At 41.1% G+C, this 26,642-nt stretch overlaps 1 protein-coding gene across 5 annotated transcripts in view; it reads left to right on the top strand.

Annotated features, from left to right (window-relative positions):
* UNC80 (unc-80 homolog, NALCN channel complex subunit) overlaps positions 1 to 26,642 on the top strand; it is a gene marked incomplete at both ends in the record, with an annotated part of 220,728 nt that overhangs the window by 174,560 nt on the left and 19,526 nt on the right. For all 5 annotated transcript variants that reach the window (XM_080799158.1, XM_080799156.1, XM_080799155.1 and 2 more), the window contains 10 exons: positions 48 to 144; positions 4,615 to 4,785; positions 8,095 to 8,187; positions 9,578 to 9,613; positions 9,957 to 10,175; positions 18,300 to 18,500; positions 20,658 to 20,781; positions 21,751 to 21,876; positions 23,085 to 23,208; positions 23,932 to 24,141. In XM_080799158.1, coding sequence (XP_080655284.1) covers positions 48 to 144; positions 4,615 to 4,785; positions 8,095 to 8,187; positions 9,578 to 9,613; positions 9,957 to 10,175; positions 18,300 to 18,500; positions 20,658 to 20,781; positions 21,751 to 21,876; positions 23,085 to 23,208; positions 23,932 to 24,141 — 1,401 coding nt within the window. The remainder of the gene's footprint in view (positions 1 to 47; positions 145 to 4,614; positions 4,786 to 8,094; positions 8,188 to 9,577; positions 9,614 to 9,956; positions 10,176 to 18,299; positions 18,501 to 20,657; positions 20,782 to 21,750; positions 21,877 to 23,084; positions 23,209 to 23,931; positions 24,142 to 26,642) is intronic.

Here is a 26,642-nt window from a genome sequence, read left to right as displayed (position 1 = left end):
TGGCGCACTCCACCCTGATTTTGTGCCTCGACCTTCTGTCCCTTCAGATTTCTGCTATGGAAACGAAGACCTGACATTCTCTATAAGCGAGGCCATTAAACTCTGTGTGACCGTGGTGGCATACGCTCCAGAGTCATTCAGAAGGTAATTCAGTCCTTTATTCTGTGCCTTGTGATAAGTAAATATGGCTAAGAAAATAGAAGTGAGCGAACGCAAAGGTTACATTTGCTACTATCATCTTGTAATATTCTGGCAAGGATGTTTTCAATAACGACATCTAGGAAACTTAACATAGTACAGTTTCTGGAAACTATAGTAAATCTTCATTAATGTAAAATACCTAAAATTTGGAATTTGTGCAGCAGCTGAGATATTTAGTCTTGTTTAGGAAATACTGTCCTGACATGTGATACAGATTAATAGCAAACAAAATTCCAGGGCAAACCATTAAATTACTGAAGAAAATGCTTTTCATGGAGCAATAAGAACTCCTTTCATACAAAGAGCAAGAATATAAATCTTGCCTGTCATTTTGCCAAGTGTAAGGAACACAAAGGCGTCACATGGGAGGTGTCATCCCTGTTACAGGACGTTGGCTTTGGTCTGATTTATGTACTGATATGCGAAATGGAAATCAGTCTCATCTTGCTATTTAAAGAGACCTTTTAAAGACAGAGACAGTAATTCAGATGAATCAGGGATAGCCCCCTGTTTTGTACTTACAGATCCTTAAAAATAATAGAGCTACATTCCTTTAAATGCTCCCTGAGGTTGGCTTCATCAACCCACCTAATGATATAATCCCCATTACATCAATATTAGGCAATCTCTCCCTCTCGACTTCTCAATCTACTTTGATCTTTTCTTGTAATGTCTAGCTCATAAACAAAATCGCAGGCTACATGCTGTCATATTTTTCGTGTAAGGATCAAGCTTGAAACAGGACCACCTTAAAAATTCAGTATGGAGGAAAGAAGTCCTACCCTGTTGTCAGCTCTTACAAGAAGAAGAAAAACAGCGGAGTTGATGTTGCCAGTGTATCTTTGTCAGTTTGTCTCTCAGATTAGTCTTTCTCCCTCCCCTAGAACAAAATGAGTAAAGGGGCCAAGAGGGACCAGGACTCAGATTAATTGAACTCTCTCTGCATGAAAAATGAGTAAGAAATATCCACCTACCCCCAACCCCCAAGATTCCCAGCTTTTTTGGTGTTAATTAGTGGGGATTAAATATCATGCCTGTGGTCGACCAGAAATGTGGCTATGGCCCTCAAGGGAGCAAACCTGCAGTCTATAATGATGGTTCTTCTCCTCCTTTCCTTGGGCTCCTCCTATAATACCACAGCTCCATAAACGGCGTGACAAGGCAGTGAAACCCTGTGTCAAGTTAACTCCAAGCCCACTCTATTTGTGGGTATAAAAACACTCCCTATCCTATTTTCTATTCCAAGTGTGTCCAAGTACGTTGTTAGTAGGGTGTCTCAGAGGATCTGCAGTGAGAGGAGGTGATATCAAGACACTGCAGTAGTAAAATGCAGAAATCTTCTCTAATGTCAAAATGCCAATGACAGAGAAAACCCCCAGATTTAACTAAAAAAATTTTCCATTATCAAATTTCTGGTGAGACATGAAATCCTCTCTCAAGTTAAAATCCAAACATGCTCTGAAAAACAACCTGAGGGTTTTGAAGGGGCGGGGTGGGAGGGTGGGGGAACCAGGTGGTGGGTATTAGGGAGGGCACAGATTGCATGGAGCACTGGGTGTGGTGAAAAAACAATGAATACTGTTACGCTGAAAATAAATAAAAAATTTAATTTAAAAAAAATCCAAACATGCTGAAATCAAAAGGAATCAAGTTCACAATCAAATTTTCTTGTCGTTGTGACCTAAAGGCCAAAGTCCAATATTGTTAAGTTAAATTAAAATTAAAGAAAGAATTATCCTCCCTAGTTCCCTATTCTGTTCTGTCAGAGGGATTCCTGAATTTCTGCGTAGAATCGAGGTGTCTTAAGCAGCTGTCCCCTGGGATCTCTCTCAAGGAACAAGTACAATTTTTATAACACTTCAGCATTTGTCCCTATTGTACTTAAATTTTTAAAGTAAATGTATTCTATTTAAATACAACATTTATACAAAAAAGTTTTTAAAAATAATAACTTTATAGTTGTACCAATGTTCATAAAGTTAACCCATCTACACAACTACCACTCAAATGGAAAAATCAGAGGAGCCACTATCCTACATCACAAATCATCTTTGCCTATTTCTGAACTCTATTCAAGTGAAATAATATAGTAGGTACTTTTTAATGTCCTGCTTTTGTTATGCAATATTATTTTATGAGCTTCACCCACATCATTGTGCATCACCGGTTTGTTCTTCAATATTTAATGTCTATGCCACAATTGATTTCTCGTGGACAGACTATTGTGTTACATCCAATTTGAGACCATTACAAATACTGCTGCAGTGAGTGTTTTTGTATGCGTCTTTGTGAGCTCGTGTGTCTGTATTTCTGTAGGTGAAAATGCTGTGCTAGGTCATGGAATATCTGTATGTTTTGCTTTAGTAGATACTACTTGTTTTCCGAAGTGGCTGTGTCAATCTCCATTCCCACCAGTGGAGTGTGTGTGTGTCCCAGTACTCTGCTGCCTCATCAGCATTTGATGTTCAGTCTTTATTTTAGCTATTTTGGGGGGGTGATAGTGATATCTCATTGTGTGTTTTAGTTTTCGCTTCTCTCTTCCAAACTGGAAAGTTTGGAAGCTCTCCAGATGTTTAATGGAATTTGGATAGCTACTTTTGCAAAGTGCCTATTGAAGCCTTCCACCCATTTTTAAATGAGTTTTTCAGTATTTATTTTATTTGATATGTAGAATTTGTCCAAAGAGTCTGATGTAAGCACTTTGAGCTTATATGGACTGGGGTGCTGGTAAATATTTAATAACCAACTCTCTGGGGGGAATAGAGTCCCTGATACATAGCATTGCTAATTGGCTAATATCTAGAAATGGCTGAGTATGAGATACCAGCCTGACATCGTTGAACATGGGGTTGGAAACAGTTGCATACATAGACTGTCTTGACCTGTTAAATGTCCCCTCCAGCACACCACTGGTTATATGCATTTCAAATAACATCTCCTACTCTGTGACTTATAATTTTACTCACCTAACATTATCTTTTAATGGATAGAAGTCTTCATTTTAATGTAGTCTAATGTATAACTATTTACCTTACTGTTTAGTGCTTTCTGTGTCCCCTTAAGAAATCTTGGCTAACCCAAGCTTATGAATACATCCCCTTATAATACCTGCCAAATGCACTGTGGTTTTTAACAATTTTTGGTATGGTGTAAAGTAAGAGTCAAGATTTCCTTTTCCCATATAGATACTAATAGGCAATAGACAAAGTACCATTTATGGAAAGGTTAGCATTTCCCATTGCATTGCAGTGTCATTCTTGTTATAAATCAAGTATCTGTGGATTTGTTTCAGACTCCTTATTTTATTCCACATGTCTGTCTGTCTCTCCTTGTGTTGTGGGGTCATAGAGTACAACAGCCTGGAAAGAATTCCTTTTTTTTTTTTTTCCCAAGAAAGAATTCTTGAGATGTTGTAAGGTGCAACTTAGTGAGTTTATTTAAGTAGCAAGGGGACAGGACCTATGGGCAGAAAGAGCTGTACTTTTTGCTTTACGACGCTGGTGGTTATATGCTTCGTGCTCAAGGGGGAGGACGACATGCAGAGAGTGTTAGATCATAAATGCCTTCTTTGAACTTCTCATAAAACTACTTTTGCAAGATTTCTCTGGTACTTCTCATTCAGTTTGGTATTAACTATGGCTGAGACACATAGGCAGTTACGAGACCCTTTAAGAATGTAGCAACCAGCATGTATTTGATACCTATGGGACCTATGCAGGCTATAGGTCAGCCTTCTAAGCTAAAGGTGAACATCTTTTTGCTTCTATCCCTCATCACTTGCGCCAGTACTATGCTGTCTTAATTATTATAGCTTTATAATAAGTCTGGCTGGTGTTTGTTCTTACTTTTACCTTCAGTGTTTCTATGTACTCACATTTAACATGTATCTCTTACTAAGATGTCATTGAGATTTTCCATTATTCACTCCAGTAAGCAGCCATTTTCCGACCTGCATCAGAGATGCTGTTTCCACAGACTCTTTTCTCGAAAACTGCTTAACCTTTAAGAAGCCAGCCTCCCAGAGAAGGGTTTTATCTTGTCTACATTTTGTTTCAGCTGAAAATCACTCTTAGCCAATCCCTGCGTGGCAGCCGTATTGATCGTCATGGCTCTGGCTTCTCTAGACGGAGCGCACAGCTCCGCCACTCATTCCATGGTCTCTCCACCAGCTGTCCTTTCGCTACTTTTCCCCTCCCCACGTATTCTCCCAAAAGGCAAGCAGAACTGCCTCAGCTTTGACTGGGTGCTCGATTAATTCGTGAACCAATTAATTAATTGGTGTCGGTCAATCTTCCCAGCAGCTTTACTAACTCTGGACTTGGGTGGAGTGGGAGGGGGCCTCAGAATCAGGCTGTGCATTGCTCCCAAGTGTAACCCAGCCAACCCAAGTGACTGGCTTTCTGTTGATTAAAGTCTTCAGATGCTGATGGTCTTGGAAGCTCTAGTCCCCTGCTACCTACAGAAGCTAAAGAGACAGACCTCCCAAGTGGAGACGGTGCCTGCTGCCCGAGAGGAGATCGCGGCCACAGCTGCTCTGGCGACATCCCTGCAGGCCCTTTTGTACAGTGTAGAGGTCCTCACCAGGTAATCCGGTCACCGGAATAGGCAGAGCCTCCCATGGTATGTAGCTGCCAGAAAGAGGAAGAAAAAACATGGCAGCTAAAGATCCCTAAAACCCTGTCTTTATTGACACACACCTGCCCAGACCCAGCCCTTTGTGGCTTAAAACTGCAAACGTTCCCTAAGTTGTTTGGATAAATAATGCTAAGTCCTCTGAATAATGAAAATAACAATAATACCAAGAACACATCTGCATGCACCTAAAACTGTCTGTGGCGGTTTTAACCCAGTGGTGAATGAAGGGCTAATGTAGTGAATGTGAAAATGTGATCCGTATTTTTATTAGCTTTTATATTATTTTATGAGACATGAAATATCTGTAATTCCAACTAAGCTGACTTTTATTATTTTACTGCTTGTAAAGAGTTGTGTTTGTTTTTTTGTACTGTAGTTTCAGAAACTACATAACAAAAGTAAACAACAGAATTTTATTCTAATGCTAGAATTCGCAGATCCCCTGTGGGGCAAAACTCTGTGGTGCTGAGATAGGGCCTGAGGGATTTGGGAATAGAAAGGTACATTGATGCGAGAGTTCAGCCCTAAACAAAGTACCAAGTACCTGTCGCATGGGTCTTGGGTGCAGAAGCAGAACGCACTGAGAGGCCAGACGGAGATGGAAGGGATGATGGGCAGACAGAGTGAGAGGAGCGGGAAGAGGAGGAGGCAGGAAGCTCTGCAGATATTTGGCTTGCTTTCTCTGTTCCCATCTAAAATGAGCTAGGAGATACTGTTCCCTGGAGCAGAGGTGGGGATGACTTCTTCCTCGGGTGGTGTCTCTACTCCTCCATCCCATTTGGCCACCTCCTTACCCTAAATTCTGTCTGTGATTTACTCCCACCGAAAGGCACCACCGTCTCCTGCCTCATCTTGCCCTATTAATGAGAACTTGCTGAAATCCCTCCATCCAGGAAGAACTTCTCTAGCATGTACCAGCAAGCGAGAGAGGGAAGGAGATTACGATTCATTAAGTCAATGTATGTTTAGTTTCTAATGATGGGCTATATTGCCAGCCTAGGCAAGCAAGAGTGTAGCCCAAAGGCCTTTGGCAGACTGCCGGTGTTGAAGGGCCCATATGCTCCTGGCTGAGGGGATGGGAAGTAGTAGTAGAACAGGGAGCCATGGCAAATCACCTCTTCCAATGGGACCCATTCCTAATGCTTCCATGTTGGTTTCCTGAAAGTCCTAGAAGGAAGAACCTCCTAAGGAGAAATGCCACTTTTACTCTTCCTTCTGGGCCTCTCTGGTTATATCACTAGCTTCTTCATGCAGTTGGAATAGAGAAGACCAATCAGTTCTTCCCAAGGGCTGCCTTTGTTATTTCTCCTCACATCATGCAATCTCAGTGCTTTCCTCCTACCTATTCTTTTTATCAGGATAGGTCAATTAACTTATCCAACATTGACTCACCCAAAATTCCACCAAGAGTGGAATGGATGGAGCACTGACATTCAAAATTCTGTGGCTCTAAATATTCCAGGGTATTTAACATTCTCTTGACAGAAGGGAGAACTAACCTCATTGGTCAGCCAACGATAAGGTTGGCTTTGCCGTTTTTACAAGAAGATAAGAGCCCCATTTCACATCTCTTCTCCTAATTCCTTTACCCATGAACAAACATCAATAGTTACACACAAATAAGCATATTGCTACTGTGTTAATGTTAGTTTTCTGTTGTTATGTAATGCATTAGCACAAGTTCAGAGGCATAAAACCAAACATTCATTATCTTGTATTTCCATAGGCCAGAACTGGGTGGGCTCAGCTGGTTTCTCCCTCAGGGTCTCACAAGGTTGAAATTAAGATGGTAGTCCAGCTGGGCTCTTATCTGAAGGCCCTGGGGAAAACAGTCCACTTCCAAGGCCATTTAGGTTTTTGGCAGAACCTAGCATCATGCAGCTTTAGGTCTGAGGTTCTGTCTCCTTTCTGTCAGCCAGGGCCACTCTCTACCTTAGAGGGTACAGGCGTTTCTTCCCACATGGCCTTTTCTGTCTTCCAGCCAACAATGGCGCCCTGAGTCCTTCTCATGCTTCAAATCTCTTTGTTCCTAGCAAGAGAAAACTGCTTTTTTAAGGGCTGGTGCAGTAGGATTAGACCTACCCAGATAATTTCCCTTCGGCAGTGTAAGAGTTCATAATCACAGGGGTGATACCAGGGGGAGTGTAGGGTCCCGGGGCCATCTTTAAGTTCTGCCTTGCATAACAATGGCACAGGAAGAGAAGGTCTAGTGTGATTATTAAAAGCTTACTTTCCAGCCACACCCAGCATACAGAAAATGAGCATCATAAAAGCAAGCCTGAAAGAGTTCGTACAAGACTTGCTTTGGAACGCTGCGTCATCCCTTCCAGTGCTCTCAGAGGTCAACAGAGAGACAAAGATCACCTAGGATTCAAAGTAAACCCTACAAATATAAAAGATGATTCAAATCTATTTTGAGCATCTACATTACTGACTTATAATAGATACTAATTTACTCATTTCTCTGGGTAGTCTTAAGTATGATTTTGCCTAGAAGGGTTCTTTCATTCTTTGATAGTTTTTCAGAAAAATAAGGTGGTTGATTACAATGTAGGTGGCCAAAATGTTATGCACATCTTTACCTTTCACTTATAGTCCAGAACAGTTAACTTCCTAGTAACCTGTCAAGTTGAAAAAGGAGCTCTTAACTCTCACTAAGTCATAAAGACTTAGAAGCCTGAGTTCGTAAATGTCTGGTTTGAAGTGTCATAGTTTATACCTCAGAACTAGTTTGAAGTGTCATAGTTTATACCTCAGAACTAAGAAGCAGAAGAACTTAAATCATGATATGCTAACAGACCCCCAGGAATCCATGTCCCCTTTAAAGTGCCTCTCAGGGGGCGCCTGGGTGGCTCAGTGGATTAAAGCCTCTGCCTTCAGCTCAGGTCATGATCTCAGGGTCCTGGGATCGAGCCCCGCATGGGGCTCTCTGCTCAGCGGGGAGCCTGCTTCCCTCTCTCTCTCTCTGCCTGCTTCTCTGACTGCTTGTGATCTCTGTCAAATAAATAAATAAAATCTTAAAAAAAAAAAAAAAGTTTAAAGTGCCTCTCAGAACAGAAACAGCAAGAGTGTGATAGAAAAGCCCAACACAACAGTCTCTCTCTCTCTCTCTCTCCTTTTTTTTTTTTTTTATGACAGTCTCCTTTTAGGACTCTGTGAGTAATTTAAAATTTATGTGAGCTTCTGTCACTCGAGGACTTTGTAAATGTTTCCACTTCTATTTTTCTTTTGTTGTGGTGGTTCCTGTCCCCATCACAGGCCCATGACAGCCCCGCAGATGAGCAGGTGTGACCAAGGTCATAAGGGAACCACCACAGCCAATCACACTATGTCGTCTGGGGTGAACACTAGGTAAGTCACTGGCCTTATTCTCCTGTGGTCTCTCTATATCACACAACCCGAATCTCAGCCGTTGGGAATGCAAGGAATCCTGAAATAGTCAATATTGAGTGTGAAACCCTCCAAGGAAAAGAAAGGAAGGCGACAGTTTAAAGTTACAAGGCTTCTTTTAACACCGTCAGAGAGAAATCCAAGCCACCTTTGTAAATCGGCACAGTGTCGGTTTGTTTGCATGGACACGCAAGATGTTTTCTGCTGCCTGGGTGGTCTTTGATCTATTCCAGTGTTGTTTCATTCGCCTCCAAGAAAAAGGCAATGAAACAATAATAATCAGGGGGTGGTTTCTCATTCCCATGGCAGTTATACGGGGTCAACTTACTTTCATCTGGGCAGATTTTCCACAGGCATTTCATCCGAATTTTAACTTGGGTCCTCAAGTGATGCTCTCATGGTCCTTGACTTAATCTCCCCTCCCTCCCCCACACCACCCCCCGTTTTGCTGTAACTCAGACTACTGGCTATACTAGTAATACTTACACAGCTTCATTCCGTCCGTGTTAACCACTAAATAACCTAACACACACACATACACACAAATATTTAATTAGCTTCTTCCTCCAAGGAAGGTTTAAGAGAGGGCAAACCTCAAATCAGTTAGAGAAAAAGTTCTTTTTTCCCAGGATGGAGTTATTAGTTAGTAGGGAAATCTTAAGGAGAAACTTTGCAATTTTCCATTCTCTCTGAAGCACAGTTTTAAGAATGTGTCATCCTTTATGTAAAGTTAATTCCCTACTCATCATTTATATTACAAATAAAGCAAATATCAGACCCAACTGTAAGTTAGCTGATGTGATGGTTAGCTCATGCCTCAATTTCTCAGATATCAAGAAAAAACAAATACATTGTAAGTGATATTCAGGGGCTAGATTCAACTATCAGATGAAAGGTACACAGGAAAAGAGAGTTTCTAAAGTCCTGTTATTAATCCGTCCTCAAGCGGTCAGTTTCCAGAACTGAAAGGAAGTCTGCCATATTTCTTCCTCTGATCCCCAGAAACAGAGCACATGGTATTAAAACTGTAACTTGGATTCACGTCACTTTCGAAGTTCTTCAAAAGTCCTCATTTGGCTGCGTTCCATGACTTTGTATGTGTTTTTATAATGTGTATTTCTACACATGCTATACCAGTGGGACGGTTTTCACAGCAGCTGTAATGGCAGCATGTGTGGTGGCCAAATGGAAGGCGGAGATTTTATATTTTAGGATTAGTCCATGTGCGTCGGTGAGCTTAGCAGTATGTGTAGCTTCAAGGGCTTCTCACAAGAAACAGTCCCCAGGAAGCCCCGCCACAGGGCCCCTGTGCTTGCCTCATCGTTATGCAGACTGTTCTTCTGATCCCCAGGTACCAGGAACAAGGCGCCAAACTGCACTTTATCAGGTACAGAGAGACGAGCCCTGATTTCGTATGAATTCTGACGTCTTGTAATGATTGTCTTTCGAGCTGGGTTATGGTTCCATAAGATTTCATTTCATTAATGCATGTCCTATTGTTTCTGGGTAAATCCTCAGGGAGTGGCTCGTGTAAAGCCATTGCTGTTTGGGACGGCAGTCTTTTCTAGGGTGGCACATTTTCTTTACCCTGTAGACAAGGTTCTCCTCATGAGTGCCCATGATACGTAATACAAGGAATCGTACATTTTCCGTCAGTGTGATGTTCTCCTCTCACAGTGGCCACACACGCACTTTTTCAGACCCCCAGTTAAATGTTTGTAATTCCCCAGGGAAAATCTGCACTTACTGGAGGAAGGGCAAGGCCTTCCCAGAGAGGAACTGGATGAGCGCATTGCTCGGGAGGAGTTCCGAAGGCCTCGGGAGTCCCTGCTGAATATCTGTACCGAATTTTACAAGCACTGCGGGCCCAGGCTGAAGATCTTGCAAAACCTGGCTGGGGAGCCACGCGTTACCGCCCTGGAGTTGCTGGATGTGAAGTCACACATGAGGTATCGTCCCTGCTTTTCCTGCTTCTGAATGTGGACAGCATTGGGATATGTGTTTTGGGGTGTGGGTGTCAGGGGGAGAGAGGTCTCTCAGGATAAGAACTTGGGTACTCAGAGTGATGTGTGTGTGTGTTTGTGGCTTGGATGGATATCATACAGGGCCATCCAGGAAAATGTACATTAAGTCTGTCAAAAAGGACCGCAGTATAGACAGGGGGAGAGTACTCTCAAAGACAGAGAAGCATAGTTCATGTATTTGCTCCTCAATAAAAGAGAGTAAAAGGGAAATTTTTGTCATCTAAATTCTTAGAAAAGTAGCCTTCATCCAAGTACTCTTTACTGCCCAGATTCTAAATTTTCACAAGAACTGTGTTTCCTTTCTATCAGCTTACAAGAAATTTCACTACTGTTCTCTGCCCAAAGGCTTGCTCTGTTCCGGTACTACCTGGGGAGTCAGTAATGAGCCCTGCAGGGAAGGGAGCTAGTTTTAACTCTGAGCCACACTTTCCTCTGATCCCTTTTACACACGTTGTGCATAATAACCTTCCAATGTTTCAAACAAAAAATGTCCTGCTGGAAATCTGGACGAAGCCAGTCATCACTTAAAAAGTTTTACTGTTGGTGTACCAGGGAGAGGCTCTAGACTTGCTAGTCTGTGCACTCATATTTCCTTCTTCCTATAGTGTTGTCTTATCTCACTTGTTGTGGTAAATCATGAAGTCTCTGTCTATATTCTCAGATTCTTAAAAGAAACTTCTGGATGTTCTATGCAAATTTGTAACAATTTGTAAAAGGTCATAAAAACTCCTTGAAAGGAAAATTCCATAGGTAGCAAAATAGTCACTCAAAAAGTTTAGTAAACTTATAAAGCCGAAGGGAGAGTGAGGTTCTAGCCATTCAGGATTAACACTGCTATTTGGCAAAACGTGTTGATTCCCTGATTGCCATCAACTTTTTTCTTAAAATTATCCCTTGAAAATTTTAGAAAGTACTAAGTAAGCGAAAATGAGAGTCCATAAATGTAGAGAGAAAATGGACTCTTTTTCCTCCCAGCTAATTTCCCATTCTGAGTTGTTGGCACACACCCAGGACTCCACAGCTTCGTGTGTGTTCGTGCTCCCAACATACAGAAATGGGGAAGAGCTTATTGCACACGGAGAATTTCAGCACCTACACTGGCAAAGGGTAGGAAGGTTTGGAGTAGGACGAGCCAATTGCCATAGCAACCCAGTGTTCCATTCGGTCAGTCCATCACTCCTCCTTTCCCACTGATGACGGCTAGGGAAACCAAATAATCCTGCAACATCACTTTCCTACGGTCAGAGTGTGAGAACTGCCCGTTGTCATTTTGAGGGAGTGAAGGGACAAGATTCCTAAAAAATGGATGAGAGTGAGAGGAGATCAGGATCATGGGTTAGAAACTGCCCTATAATTTGACCATTTGTAACTATACTTCTTAAGGCATTGGAGGAAGGGGAGAGTGTTAGTTAGAGAGGTCTGGAGCGCTCTCTAGAGGCCAGACCCTGTTAAAGGTTAAATGAGCTATAGTTCAAATGACTGACGTCAGTGCCCTGGCACTGAGTTAATAGAGTTCGACAGATACTAATGCTAATGAATATGATCCAAATTCTATGCTAGACACTGGGAATGTAAAATAAAGTCCTGGGTCTCCCCATGACCACAGTCTAGCACAAGCAGCACACATAAGAAAGTAACTACAATGCATTGTTGCAAGTACTCTAGATCATGTATATATATCTATGTATTTATCGTTTTATAAAATAGTTGAGGCAACTTAGAAAATTAAACAAAGGGATAGAATATACAAATTAGAGAGTCAGAATAAAGTGGAAAATTAGCAAGGAAATTATTATGTTTATGATGATATTAACACAGGAAATCTATATGATTTGATCAGATTAGATGCCATTCATGAACATAAATTTGATTTTGAGCTTCCAAGTAGTCAAAGCGATGAGGAGGAAATGACCTATTACAAAATCAGTGTCGATTAGATAAAAAACAACTAGTTGTTTGATAAAAAATTACTTTTCTAAAATACAAAGAATAAGAAATGTCTCCTGGTTGGTGTTTGTTAAAAGGAAAGAGTGGTGTAATGAACAACACCCTTGTGTAGATAAAGTGTTAGTTTCGCATGCCTATCAGTACTGAAAGTTGGCATAACATCATAATGCGATTCATCAAGACCAACCTATCTGAAGCCAAGATATTGTCTTTCAAAAGCACAATTATCTCATTGCCTATTGGAGGAGAGGCAGAATTTTTATTGCCGGGAAACAGACTAAGTGACCTCTATTAATGCTGTTTCTCACAACAAGCCTTTGATTTAAAAGAAAAAAAAAAAAAGAAAGAGGACTTGCCATGATCTCTGGCCAAACAGAGATATTCTATGTTGCTAAGTAGGGATAGGCCCCTATACTTTCACCTTGCACCAACCAAAAGGTATTATATAGATTTTTTTCTTATAAATTAAATATACCTTTGGATATATGTCAAAGTCAGAACCGTGGGCACATAGGTCCTGTTTAAAGTCGTAAGAATGGATAGTATCACTCAAGGAAAGAAGATTGATAGAAACAGGCATGGCATAATGGAAGAGATAGAGGAGATATTTACATGAAGTCTTTGATTCAAGCCGGAGGACCAAGAGGCAGTGCAAGAGGCAATCTGTACTCCTGCCTTAGCAAAATATATGGTTGACTTCAAGGATCTCTGATTAGATAGAGTCTCTGTGCTGGGGGAATTTAATGCTTCATCTGCCCAAACCAGAGCTGTCAAAGCAGTAGTATATGTGTGCGTGTGCGTGTGTGTGTGTGTGTGTGTGTGTGTGTGTGTACATATATATATGGCAGGATAATGAGATCTGCAAGTCCAGCTCTCTGTCTCTCTGTCTCTCTCTCTGTCTTCTCCCTCCCACTCTCCCTTTGTCCCTCTCTCTCTCCATCTCTCCCCCTCTCTCCCCCTCCCTCCCTACCCTCCCTGCCTCCTTCTCTTCAACTCTCCCTCTCAATGGGAAAATCTCTTGTGTTCTCACTGGGAAATGACCATAGGAATATTTTTTTACCAACGGATTATCCATGTGCTAGTATAGCAAAGACTATATTAAAGGAAATGTTTGTGTTATGCTCAATGCAAATCATTTTTACCACCAGATGGATTAGAGAAATTCAGGTAGTAATGCATAAAATGACTCAAATTCAGTTCTAAATACTGTTTTTCATGCTTAAAATAAATTGATCCTTTCTCAGGCATTTCTCAATGTTATCTGTAAAATAATAAGGAAAAAAGAAATATGTGCATGGAGATATGCTCTTATCTGTCATTCAAACAACTGAAAAATTAAAGAATTTTCTGCATGACACATTTGCGAGGAAGAGATAAACAGAAGAACACACGGGCTTTTAAAATGATTTAAGACATGCACATTCACACACAGTTTCCAGGAGGACAATGTGAATGTTCAGTCTGGAGGCAAGACAATAACTAGTTCTTGATAATGAAGGGTTGCCATGGAGAAGGTGGGTTGAATTTGTGCTTCCAGATTAAGCCGAGGTGGGAGAACCTGAGGGAATTGGGCACCTAATATGAGAAGAGCTTTTCGGGGTGTAGACCTCCACAGATGGTGAGAACAGCCTTACGCAGTGGTGAATTCTCCATCCGTGGCACTCGTCAGATGAAGTTGTTGTAGAGTAGTCCATGTGTTAGAGAGACAGTGGCTTGACTGTGATTCCTAAACCAGAGTGCCCATAAGAATCGCCTAGGGCTCTTAAACCACAAGTCCTTTCAAGCATTTGTCCTATCTCTTCTGAAGTAATCAAAGAGAAATTTCACCTTATTAAAACGCTATAGATAATACATGAGAAAAGGAATGACACAATATTGCTAGTGTGCTACTTCTAATGAATTAATGGATGTGTGCAGTGGTCACTAGTGGCAACTAACACCAGGAAGAGGGACAAGTAGGAATCATGTGCCTCCTGGTGAAAGGACACATCACCTATGAAATACACTTGCTAGGAAATCAAAACCTAATCTAATCTAACCCCTAGTGTAATTACCAATTGGATTAAATACTGAAGCAATGGGATAGATTAAATGATAGCAAGGAGATTCAATCAACAAAATCCGGAGTGTAGAAAATGTTACTTAACAAACAGCCCATTTCCTCAAGAAATAAATTATAAAAACATTGGGGGGGGGAACAAGAAGGGAACCTACATAGTAGAAGAGACTTAAGAGAAATATCAATCAATTGAAATGTTATGGAGCTTATTTTATTATGATCTGTTTAAAGAAAAGTTTATTTAAGAATTATGAAATAAGGTGGGAATTTTGAAAACTGACTGCATATCTTTTTTTTAATAGGAATTATTTTTAACTTGTTAGCTGTCATAATTGTGTTGTGGTTAATTTTTTTAAGTTCTTAACCTTAGAGACACATACTGAAGTATATGTACTGATAAAATAATTTGATGCTTAGGATTTACTTCAGAGTAGTTCAGGGTAGTGGGGAGGGGGTGATCGTGGGTATAAATGAAACTGGAGTGGCTATGAGTTGAACATTGTTAAATCTGGGTGATGGGTACATGAGGGGTGCATTATGTACTTGCCTCTCTACCTTTATATATACATGCTCAAGTTTTTCAAAATTAAGGTTAAAAAATATGCAGATTTCTGGGCCCAATCCTTGGGCCATATTTATTAAATCTTGGGTGAGGCCTGAGAAATGATACCCTTTATTTCTACTTTAAGCTGAATTTTTTAAAGTAAGAAGATCCAGTCAGGGTTTCCACATATGGAACCCCATTGCCTCAGGGCTATGAAGATCTCTTTCAACTTCAAGATTGAGGATTATACCTTCTGGGCTTTTCCAAGAAAATTTACTTTAAAAATAAGACAAAACAAAACAAACAAAAAACAGAAAAGGTTGGGGCACCTGGCTGGCTGGTCAGGGGAGCATGCAACTCTTGATCTCAGGGTTGTGAGTTCGAGCCCCATGTTGGGTATAGAGATTACTAAAAAAATAGTCTTTAAAAAAAAAAAAAGGAAAGAAAAAATAGAAAAGCTTATTTCTGATGTCCTGTTATCTGGAATATCCTCTTTTCTTTTAGTAACAGTTCTGAAAACCCTCAACGTATGGATGCCTCCTGATGGCACCACGTACAAGTGCTCTTCTAGGCAACATTAGGCCTCTCTATTCCCTTTTCCCATTGGAATCTCCCTCCACTTCCATAGGATACTTTGGATGCCTGGCTAGGCATATGCTGATTCAAGCCAAAGATTCAGATAATTGGTGAGAGTGGCTTACTTACCCTTCTTAATTTGTTTTCAAAGGAATTTCCAGTACCTTAAAGAATATAGACATTTCAGCCACTGTGATAAGAGTCTTGGGTATATTTTTTAGGATATGAGGTTTTTTGTTTTTTTTTAAATATTAAGCTCAAATCATACAGCATACAAATCATACAGCAAGATATTACCATGAATGGGTATACATTGCCTCTTGACATCATCTTCTATACATTCTGTAACTACTCAATGTATTTGGTAGGGAAGAATCATAAAATTTTTAAATCCTTTTTTTTTTAAGATTTTAAATACTCTCTACACCAACCTTGGGGCTCAAACCCCCAATTCTGATATCAAGAGTCACATGCTTCTTTGACCAAGCCAGGCAGGCACCCCTAAAATGCTCTTTTCTTAAAGGAACCCCCACCACTTTTGGTGGGAACACAAACTAGTGCAGCCATTGTGGAAAACAGTAAGAAGTTTCCTCAAAAAATTGAAAATAGTATTACTCTGTGAGCCAGTAATTCCACCACTGGGTATTTACCCAAAGAAAATGATAACACTAATTTGAAAAGATAAATGCACCCCTCTTTTTATTGCAGCAGTATTTACAATAGCCAAGATATGGAAGAAACCCAAGTATCCATCCATAGATGAACGGATAAAGATGATGTGGTATATATAATGGAATATTAGTCAGCCATAAAAAAGTATGAAATCTTGCCATTTGCCACAACATGGATGGATCTAAAGGGTATAATGCTGAGCGAAATAAGTCAGAGAAAGAAAAATTCCATAAGCTTTCACTCATATGTGTAATGTAAGAAACAAAGTGGGCACTTTGGAGAGTATGTGCTATGGTGAGAATAAAAAAAAAAAAAAAGAAACAAAGTGGGGTGCCTAGATGGCTCAGTCAGTTAAGCATCCACTCTTGATTCCAGCTCAGGTCATGATCTCAGGGTTTTGAGATCAAACCCCGAGTTGGCTCAGTACTGAGCATGAAGCCTACATAAGATTCTTTCTTTCCCTCTCCCTCTGCCCTTCCATCTCCCCACCCCTGCTCACTTGCTCTTTCTCTCTCTTTCTCTGTAAAAGAGAAGAAGAAGAAGAAGAAAAGAAAGGAAAGGAAAAGGAACAAAGGAACAAAGGAAAAAAGAGACAAACCAAATCACAGACTCTTAGCTATAGAGAACAGATGGTCACCAGAGGGGAGGTGGGTGGGGGATGGGTGAAGTAGGTGAACGGGATCAAGAGTGCACTTACAATGAGCACTGAGTAATCTGTAGAATTGCTGAATCACTCTGTTGTACACCTGAAACTAACGTAACACTGTATGTTCGCTCTATGGAATAACAATTGAAGTTAAGTAAAATGAAAAATTTGGTTAAAAAATAAATAAAATGCTTTCTCCTTCACATAAAATTAAATCCAGCTGGCTTTTTAAGACCATATATGCCATTATATTTGTATTATTTGGAAGTTGATCATCCATGTCTAGCTTTGACATTATTTTTAGTTAACCAACTATTGCATTTACCTGAAACCAGTCCTGTTAAGTCAGTTCACTCTCAGGGAGTCCTGTACTTAGGACACAGAGCATGGACCTATGTCGGGTGACAGACCCTGGGCTACACTTGGAGAACATGCTTTCCATTTTGCAGTCCCTTTGTGGAACTGAGTTAGAAAATTTGACAGAGGGACACCTGAGTGGCTCAGTGGGTTAAAGCCTCTGCCTTCGGCTCAGGTCATGATCTCAGGGTCCTGGGATCGAGCCCCGCATCGGGCTCTCTGCTCAGCAGGAAGCCTGCTTCCTCCTGTCTCTCTCTGGCTGCCTCTCTGCCTACTTGTGATCTCTCTCTGTCAAACAAATAAATAAAAATCTTAAAAAGAACAAAAAAGAAAATTTGAGAGAAAGGGACAACCCAAACCAAAGCCATTCAGACAATCCAATTAGGTCAATTATTTAAAAACAAACAAACAAACAAAAACAGCAGAGTGGGAGGATCCATGTATAAGAAAAAAAGAGAAGAGACTTCAAAGGAAAGGAAAAGAAATGAGTTTGAAGAACTCCTTAGGCTCCAATAAAAACCAATACTATGTTTTATAAAATGTCTTTGACTGACTATGGGCAGTGAGGGAGCTAGGAAGGCATGAAGCTTACTTGGACACTTGATATTGGTGATTTTGTTACACATTATAGTTTGGGTTCTCTTTAGCATACATATATGTGTATATACGTACCTTCTTTTAAATATTTTATTTATTTATTTGACAGACAGAGATCACAAGTAGGCAGAGAGGCAGGCAGAAAGAGAGAGAGGAGGAAGCAGGCTCCCTGCTGAGCAGAGAGCCCGATGTGGGGCTCGATCCCTGAACCCTGGGATCATGACCCGAGCCGAAGGCAGAAACTTTAACCCACTGAGCCACCCAGGCACCCCTATATATGTACCTTTTATGTATATGTATGTGGGTATGTATTTCTGTGCATATATCCTCATATACATATGCATGTATACGTATTCTCTAGATATGTTTGACCTGGACTTAATCTCTCTGGGTTTTAGTTTCCTCTTCAGATACTACTATTCACATTTCCCCTCCGGAATAGTCCGTGGTTCTCTGTTAATATATGTGTGCAAGTGTCCAGCATATATTGGTACATGCAGGAAGAGCTGAGGGGTAGAAGGCAGAGGGAAAAATGTTTTTAGTTCAGGGAGCTGGTGTGCTGGAAGAAGGGTGATTAGCATGCTGCTGTGTGGGAAAATTCTCATTGTGACATTCTAAGCTTATTCTTTGAACAACAACAAAAAAATGTAGGTTGGCAGAAATTGCACACTCCCTTCTGAAGCTGGCGCCATACGACACCCAGACAATGGAGAGCCGTGGGCTTCGGCGCTACATCATGGAGATGCTGCCCATTACCGACTGGACAGCCGAGGCAGTGAGGCCAGCCCTTATCCTCATTTTAAAGAGATTGGATAGAATGTTCAACAAAATTCATAAGATGCCTACTTTGAGGTAAGGAGGCCTCTCAGTCAGCTGTTACTATTACAAGCTTCAGAGTTAGGGCTTATCATCTTGTAAGATGTTGGCGCAATCTGGAGTTGAACAGATGACTTGAAAGTTTTCTGTTGGTGTATGTGCGTAGCTAACCAGGTATCTGAATGTATAAGTAGCAGGGTCTACATTCTGAAGAAATAATCTATTCTTTCAAATTATATGTGTTCATCTTGAAAAATCTGTTCATATCTTAGCTATCATGTTCCTCATCTGACACACATAAGAAATTCAGTGAGCATCCTTCAATTTCTTTTGAAATAAGGCAGGGTGTGCCTTACAAATAAAACAACTGAGGAGAAAAGAAAAATTAATTCAGTGTTCAAAAAATACTGGCTTTGACATAGTATTTTAGATACCAGTTTAGAGAAATGACAAATCTTAACAATAAGAGCCGCATAGCAGCTGAAAAAAAAAAAAAAAATCCCAGGATTAATAACAAAGACCTAAGTTTCACCATTCCATCTAATTCAGGGTGGTACAAAATTTAATCTCTGTTCAGTAACCTGAAATATCTACTGATAGCCTCCCTGTCTATGCCAAGATGCCTCGAAATCAGACTACCTGGAGATCTGAGTCCAGTCTGGAGACCCATGAACAGACGGTTCACTTGGCTAAATGTTAATAAACCTACTAACTCAGGAATTTCAAGTTTGGGTTAATGAGAACATTTTCTGTCCCTTTAAACTTAATCCAAAACCCATGCAACTCTTGCCCAAGAATTTGTAGTGCTTAGAATTCAATTTGCTGGAACTTTTCCAGGTTTTAGCCTGTGTTCTTGTTCATTTTTGCCGCAGTCAGGAGTTGTTGGAAGCGTAAAAAAGAAATTGAAAGATTTCATTCCAGTAATTGATATTTTGTTCCTGTATTCTTTTATAATGTGATGACAAATGCCTACATATTGGTTATTTTTTTTCAGTGGCATGGAAATGTCTGTCCTTATAGCACACCTACTTTTTTTAAAGGTCCCGATGGAACATTTGTGCCTATTGGCAAATAGCCAGTCTTAGAATTCTTACAAGGGTGTGTCAAAATAAATTCTTTTTCTTAAATAACTTGGTACATAAAGATGTCAAACATCTCCATAGGTTGACTCACTTGTCATATAATCAAGCCCAGTTGTAAAGAACATCATGCTTCCTAACAGTAGAGGGGTCAATTGTAGGTAATTTTTTGGGGTGCATCCTAAGAATTTGAGGTTGCCTTGGATTTAATTTCTTCTGGTGATCTCAGTTCAACAAGAGAAATATTGACTGAAACCTACCTTGTGGGTTATTGATAATCAGGATACCGGTATTTCCTCATTTATGAACATTTCTATTTTGTCATTATAGATATTCTGTTTTGGTAGGAAATGTGAGCTTAGAAATTGCTTCCAGGATATTAGAAATAGTGTTGATATCAGTAAAACCCAACCTGTTTATTTGGGGGCCATGGGGATGGCTTTTTTTTGGTACTGAGACAATTACAGACTAGATTGGCTTTTATTACAGAAAATCCCATGTTCATCTAATTGGGTTTAGATTTATACCATTTATATGACCCTAGAAAGTAGCCCCCCCCCCAAAATATCATTTCTTAGGAGGCCAAGAAGGAACACTTTTAAAATGAACTATTTTCTTGTAATGTCATGGTTTGGGCAGGAGTTAAACCATGTAAGTCTGATCAGTTGTATACTGGTATAAAATCTGATGAGATCAATTGCAGTGCGATCAGTAGATTTCAGACATGCAGCCTGTGGTCAGATTAGTTCTGTTGGGAGTCATGGCCCCTAGGATGGGTTTCCTAAAATTGCAGTCCTCTACCCTCTCTCAAAGCTAAAACCAGGGAACCTAAAATGCAACCCATTCATCATCTCTGTTTTTTCTTCAATAGATTTTGTCTCATTAGTCGAGTGGGGCAGGAGTGCCTCTGCTACGTTTTCAGTATCTTCTTCCCTTCCCAGTGTGCTCTGTGCTTTTGGAACAACATGGGTAAACTTCATCCCGTGTGAAGCACTTTGTCGTCTCAGACACCCGTCCCGTCTTAGATGGCGTCAGAATCACTGTCTCGTTCACTTGTTTCAGACTGACTCCAGAAGGGAGCCACGCCGCTAATGGCTCCTATATTGTATTCCAGGCGACAGGTTGAGTGGGAGCCTGCCAGCAATTTGATTGAAGGGGTTTGTTTGACACTTCAGAGGCAGCCAATCATATCCTTCCTGCCTCACCTTAGGTCACTGATCAATGTCTGTGTCAATCTGGTGAGTAGCCAAGTGGCAATCTTATGAAACTTTGCAAAATGTCACTCTGCTATTGATTTCTCTGACTTGAAGATTTACAGGTCAACCACTTTGTGCCCCTACCTACCCACGAAAACAGACGGCTCAGGCGACATTGAAAATAGTGAGGTGCATTTCAAGGTGGTACGTGGGGAGCTGAAGGGGCCATCCCTACACAGATGGGATTTTGGTGTGCTGCTTCCCACGTACTACTTTGACAATTTGCCTCTTCCCCTTGCGCTGAGAGTTGAGGGCTGCCAGTTGGAGAGTGGGGTGGCGGAGACTGCACAATTGGCTAGAAGTTGAGGTAGTCTGGGGTGGGGGACTTTAAAATGCAAAGAGAACTCTTTTTTCTTTTTTAGTGCAAAATGACATTCTGAGTCGGCCAGTCTAGGATTTATGGGAAGAAAAAAAAATAATTTTTTTTTATCATTGATGTAATATCTAGAGTCTGGTCCCCACAAGGTTTTGTACGATGTAGAAGTCATGTGAGAGCATTTCATTGAGTAGGATCTGCTGCTTAGCTAGTTGAGCACTAACTCTATAGCTGGAATGCCCAGTGCACATAGCGCTATGCCATCATCATTGTTGTCAGTTCTTGCTCCATTAACGAACTGTGGACTGCCTTCCTTTGAATCCACCAGTAAGTATGTCCAGTCTCCTGATTAGCAGAGTTTTTGGTTCATCTCTCATTATACCCATAGTTAGCTATACAACATTCTACAAAACCTTGGCTGAATCCAGTGTCACGTTCGATCGGACTCCAGACATTACATGCCTTCCGAGGAAGGCGACAAGAACAGACTGAAAGTAACATGTCCAACCTTCAAATTATTATCATTATTATTTTATTATCATCATTATGATTATTGAATGAGACTCCCTTACTACGGTCGCTTGAAATGAAATTGCGGTAGTCAAGGCTGGTCATGTGCTCTGTTTGTATTTCAGGTGATGGGAGTGGTAGGACCTTCCAGTGTTGCTGATGGATTACCCCTTCTTCATCTCAGCCCTTATCTCTCACCACCTCTGCCCTTCAGCACAGCTGTTGTCCGGCTTGTAGCATTGCAGATACAGGTGTGACTGCCTTACCTGTTTGTCACGCTCATTGAGTTCCTGGTTGAGGCACCAGATCATGGTGTTCTCTTTGCTTTTTCTGCAAAGGCTGGGCAAAATCTGTGAAACGAAAGTGTAAATGGCTCCAAACTTTTACAGGTTTGGAGCTTCAGTCCTGAGCTTGGCCCTAAGTTGTGCTTCTGTAATTCTTCTCGAGATCTCAAAAATAGCAGAGTCGTGTAGTCCTGCCACTGAAGTCATTTCAGATGTGGGCAAAACCTTAGGGAAATAATGGCTCACAGATAATCAGCTCACAATGGTAATATTCAGAGTCTGGTTTTGAATGATTTGCAGAAAGAATTGCAATATGAAATTCTTTCAAATGTTACTACTGGGCTTTGAATATCTTAATTTACTTTAATGATTGTGGGTTGAATATTGTGGTTGGTTTTTTTTTTTTTTTAATCTCCCAGTTATTCTATTTCTTAAAATTTAAACAATCATTCCCAAGGCGAGAAGTGCGAACTGCCGATTCCCCTGCCTCTTTCTGTGTGTCACCTAACTTTAGAGAGGGGTAGATCATCAGAAAGTTCTGTGACTGATGGGAAATACACAACTGGCATAAATAACGACGCATCCATTATCTGACTACTCAGCTTGATGGTCCATCATCCAGAGGATGGGTGATGGTAGAAAAGAAATTAAGCAAGAGTTTTGGCTACCGTGCAGAAGGGAAATGATGATCCCTAAAGTGATCCATGTTTACAACCTGTGTACAGAGCTCCTTTCTCTCTTTCTACATTACCTATTCCTTTCTGGTTTGTAAAAGGCCTTATGCAAAGGTCAGAGGGCTTTTAAATAACTCCCAAATGGAACAGGTGTCAAGTTCTCATTTTTCTTCTTTCTCTTTTATCGCTAAAATATTTTTGGTGGACACATGGAGCGAAGGAAAGGGGATATGAAGTTGTTTTTGTACCAGGCCAAAAGTATTACAGTTTGATATTTAATATTCAAGATGTTACTGTTTTTTTAGGTATATAACTGTCAGTTATGGCAAGCACATGGTAAAGTATCAGTTTTGAGTGAATCTCATATGCTGTGCTATTGAACTCATAGTTTCCAGGAGCAGCCAAGAGGGAGTCACCGTCTCCATCGTGCTGTGAAAAAAACAAACATACTGAATGGGTGTGAGGGTCAATTAATCTTTTTTTTCTATTATTGCTGCACAGGCTTTAAAAGAAGATTTTCCCTTAAGCCATGTGATCTCCCCATTCACCAATCAAGAGCGAAGGGAGGGGATGCTTTTAAATCTACTCATCCCATTTGTGCTCACAGTAGGATCTGGAAGCAAAGGTCTGATTAATTTAACTAAAGGAAATTTATCATTGTTGTGTCTTCTTAAGTGTCAGGCTGTTATTTCTTATTCTTTTTCCCAAGAAGGCCATCACTGAAGTCGATCCGAATGATTTAAACAGGGTTATCTTAGGAAAGAGAATTTTTCTTTCACTTCCATTTAGCTACCCTGGGTCAAGAGTGTCTCTGCTCCAGTTCCTAGAAGATATGTCCTTCAGTACAGCAAAAATCGGGAGACCATTGTTTCCGTTAAGAAAATGGTATTAACTGAAATACAGTGTGGTGTGAATTGACAAGTAAATGGACTTTATAATTTCCTGCCATTCGGGTTAGTCTAAACCCTGCCACTGCTGTTACATTTCAATCTATCTTCATTACCTTTCCTTCTTGGGGGATTTTTCTTTTTAGGAAAAGCTTATCTCAAATGTAAAAACAATACATTGTGAATATTTGAGCAGAAAAGAGAAAGGAGATTGAAATGGTAAGCAGAGATTTGGCTAGGAATATACGGCCTTGGGTGCTGACTATGGAGAGAACACCCAGTATCCGGAATGCGGTGTCTGTCCAGAGGAGAAGCTGTACTTGGTGGGGAAACACCCAAATTTCTAGAGTGTTCTAGTTTGGAACTGGAAAGAGAGCTAAACTTTTCTGGGTCTGATGTGCAAAGCCTGGCTCATGACTTGCTTTTCTTTCCACTTCCGTCTTCCGAACGCTGCCCCGTAGACAGCCCATGGCTCGAGCAGCCCGAGGTGCAGCTGCTCCTGCAGACGGTCATTAACGTGCTCCTGCCGCCGCGGATCATCAGCACATCCAGGAGCAAAAACTTCATGCTGGAGAGCTCCCCTGCCCACTGCTCCACCCCTGGGGATGTGGGCAAAGACTTGCGCAGGGAGGGGGGGCTGGCCGAGTCCACCAGCCAAGCCGCGTATTTGGGTGGGTATGCTCCCCACCTACCCCTCCCTCTGTGTACGTGTGTTTGTGCATGTATATGTATGACGTAAGGACTTAATTGAGTGCGTTACACCTCGACTCAAAACGATTTTAAAAGACCTCAATCCAGAAAGTATTTAAAGAAGCTACTTGAGCAAGTAAGAAGCATCACCCTTGCAAAGGAGTCTATACAGGCATGCCAGTAAACATATGCCAAAAAAACAAAGTGCTTTCCTATCTGTGGTGCCTAAGTTTCTTGGTTGTACTTCTCACAGCATCTGGGCATGTAAGGAAGGCATCTGCAGTAAGAATTCCTCCTTCCTGGTTAAGTATGAGATCACTACTGAGATTGTCATTGGTAGTGGCTATCCGATGTAGGCTCCACTAGTATACAAGGATATAGCTCATGGGACTCACTGGTCTGTTATCTATGTCAATGGAGCCCCTAGAGTGGGGCAGTCTACAACCTGGGCAGCAAGACATGGCAGCCTTGTGCTACATCCCTTTCCTAGCTATTTTTATTCTCTTACGATAGAATCTCTAAATATCCATCTTGATTTCCACTCTGGTGAGGCCAGTCAACTTGTTCTCCCCTCAGAGGTTTGCCAGTCTCCTTCCTGCTTCACTCCTACGTTTCCATCACCCTGTCCCTCCCTTTAACTTGATTCTGACCCATGGAACACTGGAGGGCTGCTCCTTGGCCCTGAATGAACTAACCCGGGGGAGAAGACCATTCCTGCCATAGCATGGAGAATAAGGAGCACGGGAAGCAGAAAATCTCAAAAGCACCAAGTTGAGAAGATCATGCTCGACATTTTTCAATTTATCAAAGCAGATCTTGGTAGGAGGAGTTTAAGATGAACCACACACACTCGTAAAAACAGGTCCTTGGAGTTTGGCATGTGTGAAGTGTTTGGACTGTATCATAAGCGGAAATATTTGGGACGCCTGGCTGGCTCAGTCAGTATAGCATTGAACTCAGGGTTGTGAGTTCAAGCCCCACATTGGGCCTAGAGATTACTTTAAAAAAAAAAGAAAGAAAGAAAGAAAGAAGAATATGAGAAAATTATGTGATTGACAATGGAAATGAAAAGGAAAACAAAGAAATAAGAATGCATTTGCACAGGACCTGACAAGTGTGGGGCTTAGTTGCCAAAGCCATGAGAATGTGAGGTTCCAATAAAATCTAGATTGTGGGACCAAGGCCTGCATAAGGTTTGGCACTGCACATAAGATGATGGAAACAAAAAGCTTAACACATAAGGCAAGGCTAGGAGAAAACTCTTGACGAGTGATTGTTTTCAGGTCATTATACTTTCTGCCTTTTTTTTTTTAAGATTTTTATTTATTTATTTGACAGACAGAGATCACAAGTAGGCAGAGAAACAAGCAGAGAGAGGAGGAAGCAGGCTCCCTGCTGAGCAGAGAGCCCGATGCGGGGCTCGATCCCAGGACCCTGGGATCATGACCCGAGCCGAAGGCAGAGGCTTTAACCCACTGAGCCACCCAGGCACCCCACTTTCTGCCTTTTTAATGAAGGTGGATCCTTTGGTTCCTTGGCCAGGCTCCTGGACCTCTGTTTCAAGTTGACTTTTACATTTATTTTGAACAATTACTGTGTACCAAGCAGTGTTTTCTATACTTTGAATCCTTACAACAACTCTAAGAAGTAAATGTTCTTCTCCTTTTAGGACCGAAGAGGCAAAGGCCCAGAAAGGTTGAATAACTTAACTAAAATCACACAGTTAATAAAAGCCAGAGTCAAATTCCAAATCCATCTGGCACCAGAGTCCCTGCTCTTGAGCGCTTTGCTATCCTGCTGGAGTTGAAGGTGAAGGTGGACAGCAGAAAGGCAGAGACCCAAAGAGGGCTAACGGGCACCTAGAAGTAGAAATGTCCCCAGGCTCAGGGTAGGGAAGAGGAGGAGGTGTTTTGTTTGTTTTGTTTGTTGTCTTTTGTTTTTGGGTTTTTTTTTTTTTTTTTTGCTTTTTTCCCCCCTTTCATTTGTTTGTTTAGTCGGGGGAAAGGAACTGGGATGAACGATGGCTGTGGAAAGTGAGATTTTGAGGAGGAGAAGGGTAAGGGAGACTTACGACATCTCTCTGTGTGTTCTATGGCATGTTTTCCCCCTGGAAATGTCCTAAATACACCTATTTGGGTATATAAAGGTGTGTGTAACTTTGAGGGTTGTAAGGAGTTGGGTTTCTGTGTCTTTTTGTTGCTGAGATGGGCCTTAAGACAGGATCAGGAAAGCCGGGTTTCCCTTGACTGCCCCGTAGCAGACATCATGCGGAGAGCCGAGGGGTCAGAGGACGCTCCTGCAAGAACGTTTGACATCCTTGCAATATTCTGGTTTGTCCTGACACAATGTTTAGGAATCATCTTCCTAAAAAATAAAAATAAATAAATAAATGTAGATTGTGACAGGCTTCCAGACTCTGAGGAAGGAAGAGATCTTGCAAAAGAAATCCAACAGGGTTTAGTCATCAGCATGATGTGCAATG

This window comes from Martes martes, assembly GCF_963455335.1.
Source record: "Martes martes genome assembly, chromosome: 3".
NCBI lineage: Eukaryota > Metazoa > Chordata > Mammalia > Carnivora > Mustelidae > Martes > Martes martes.
This window is presented reverse-complemented; position numbering and strand designations above follow the sequence as displayed.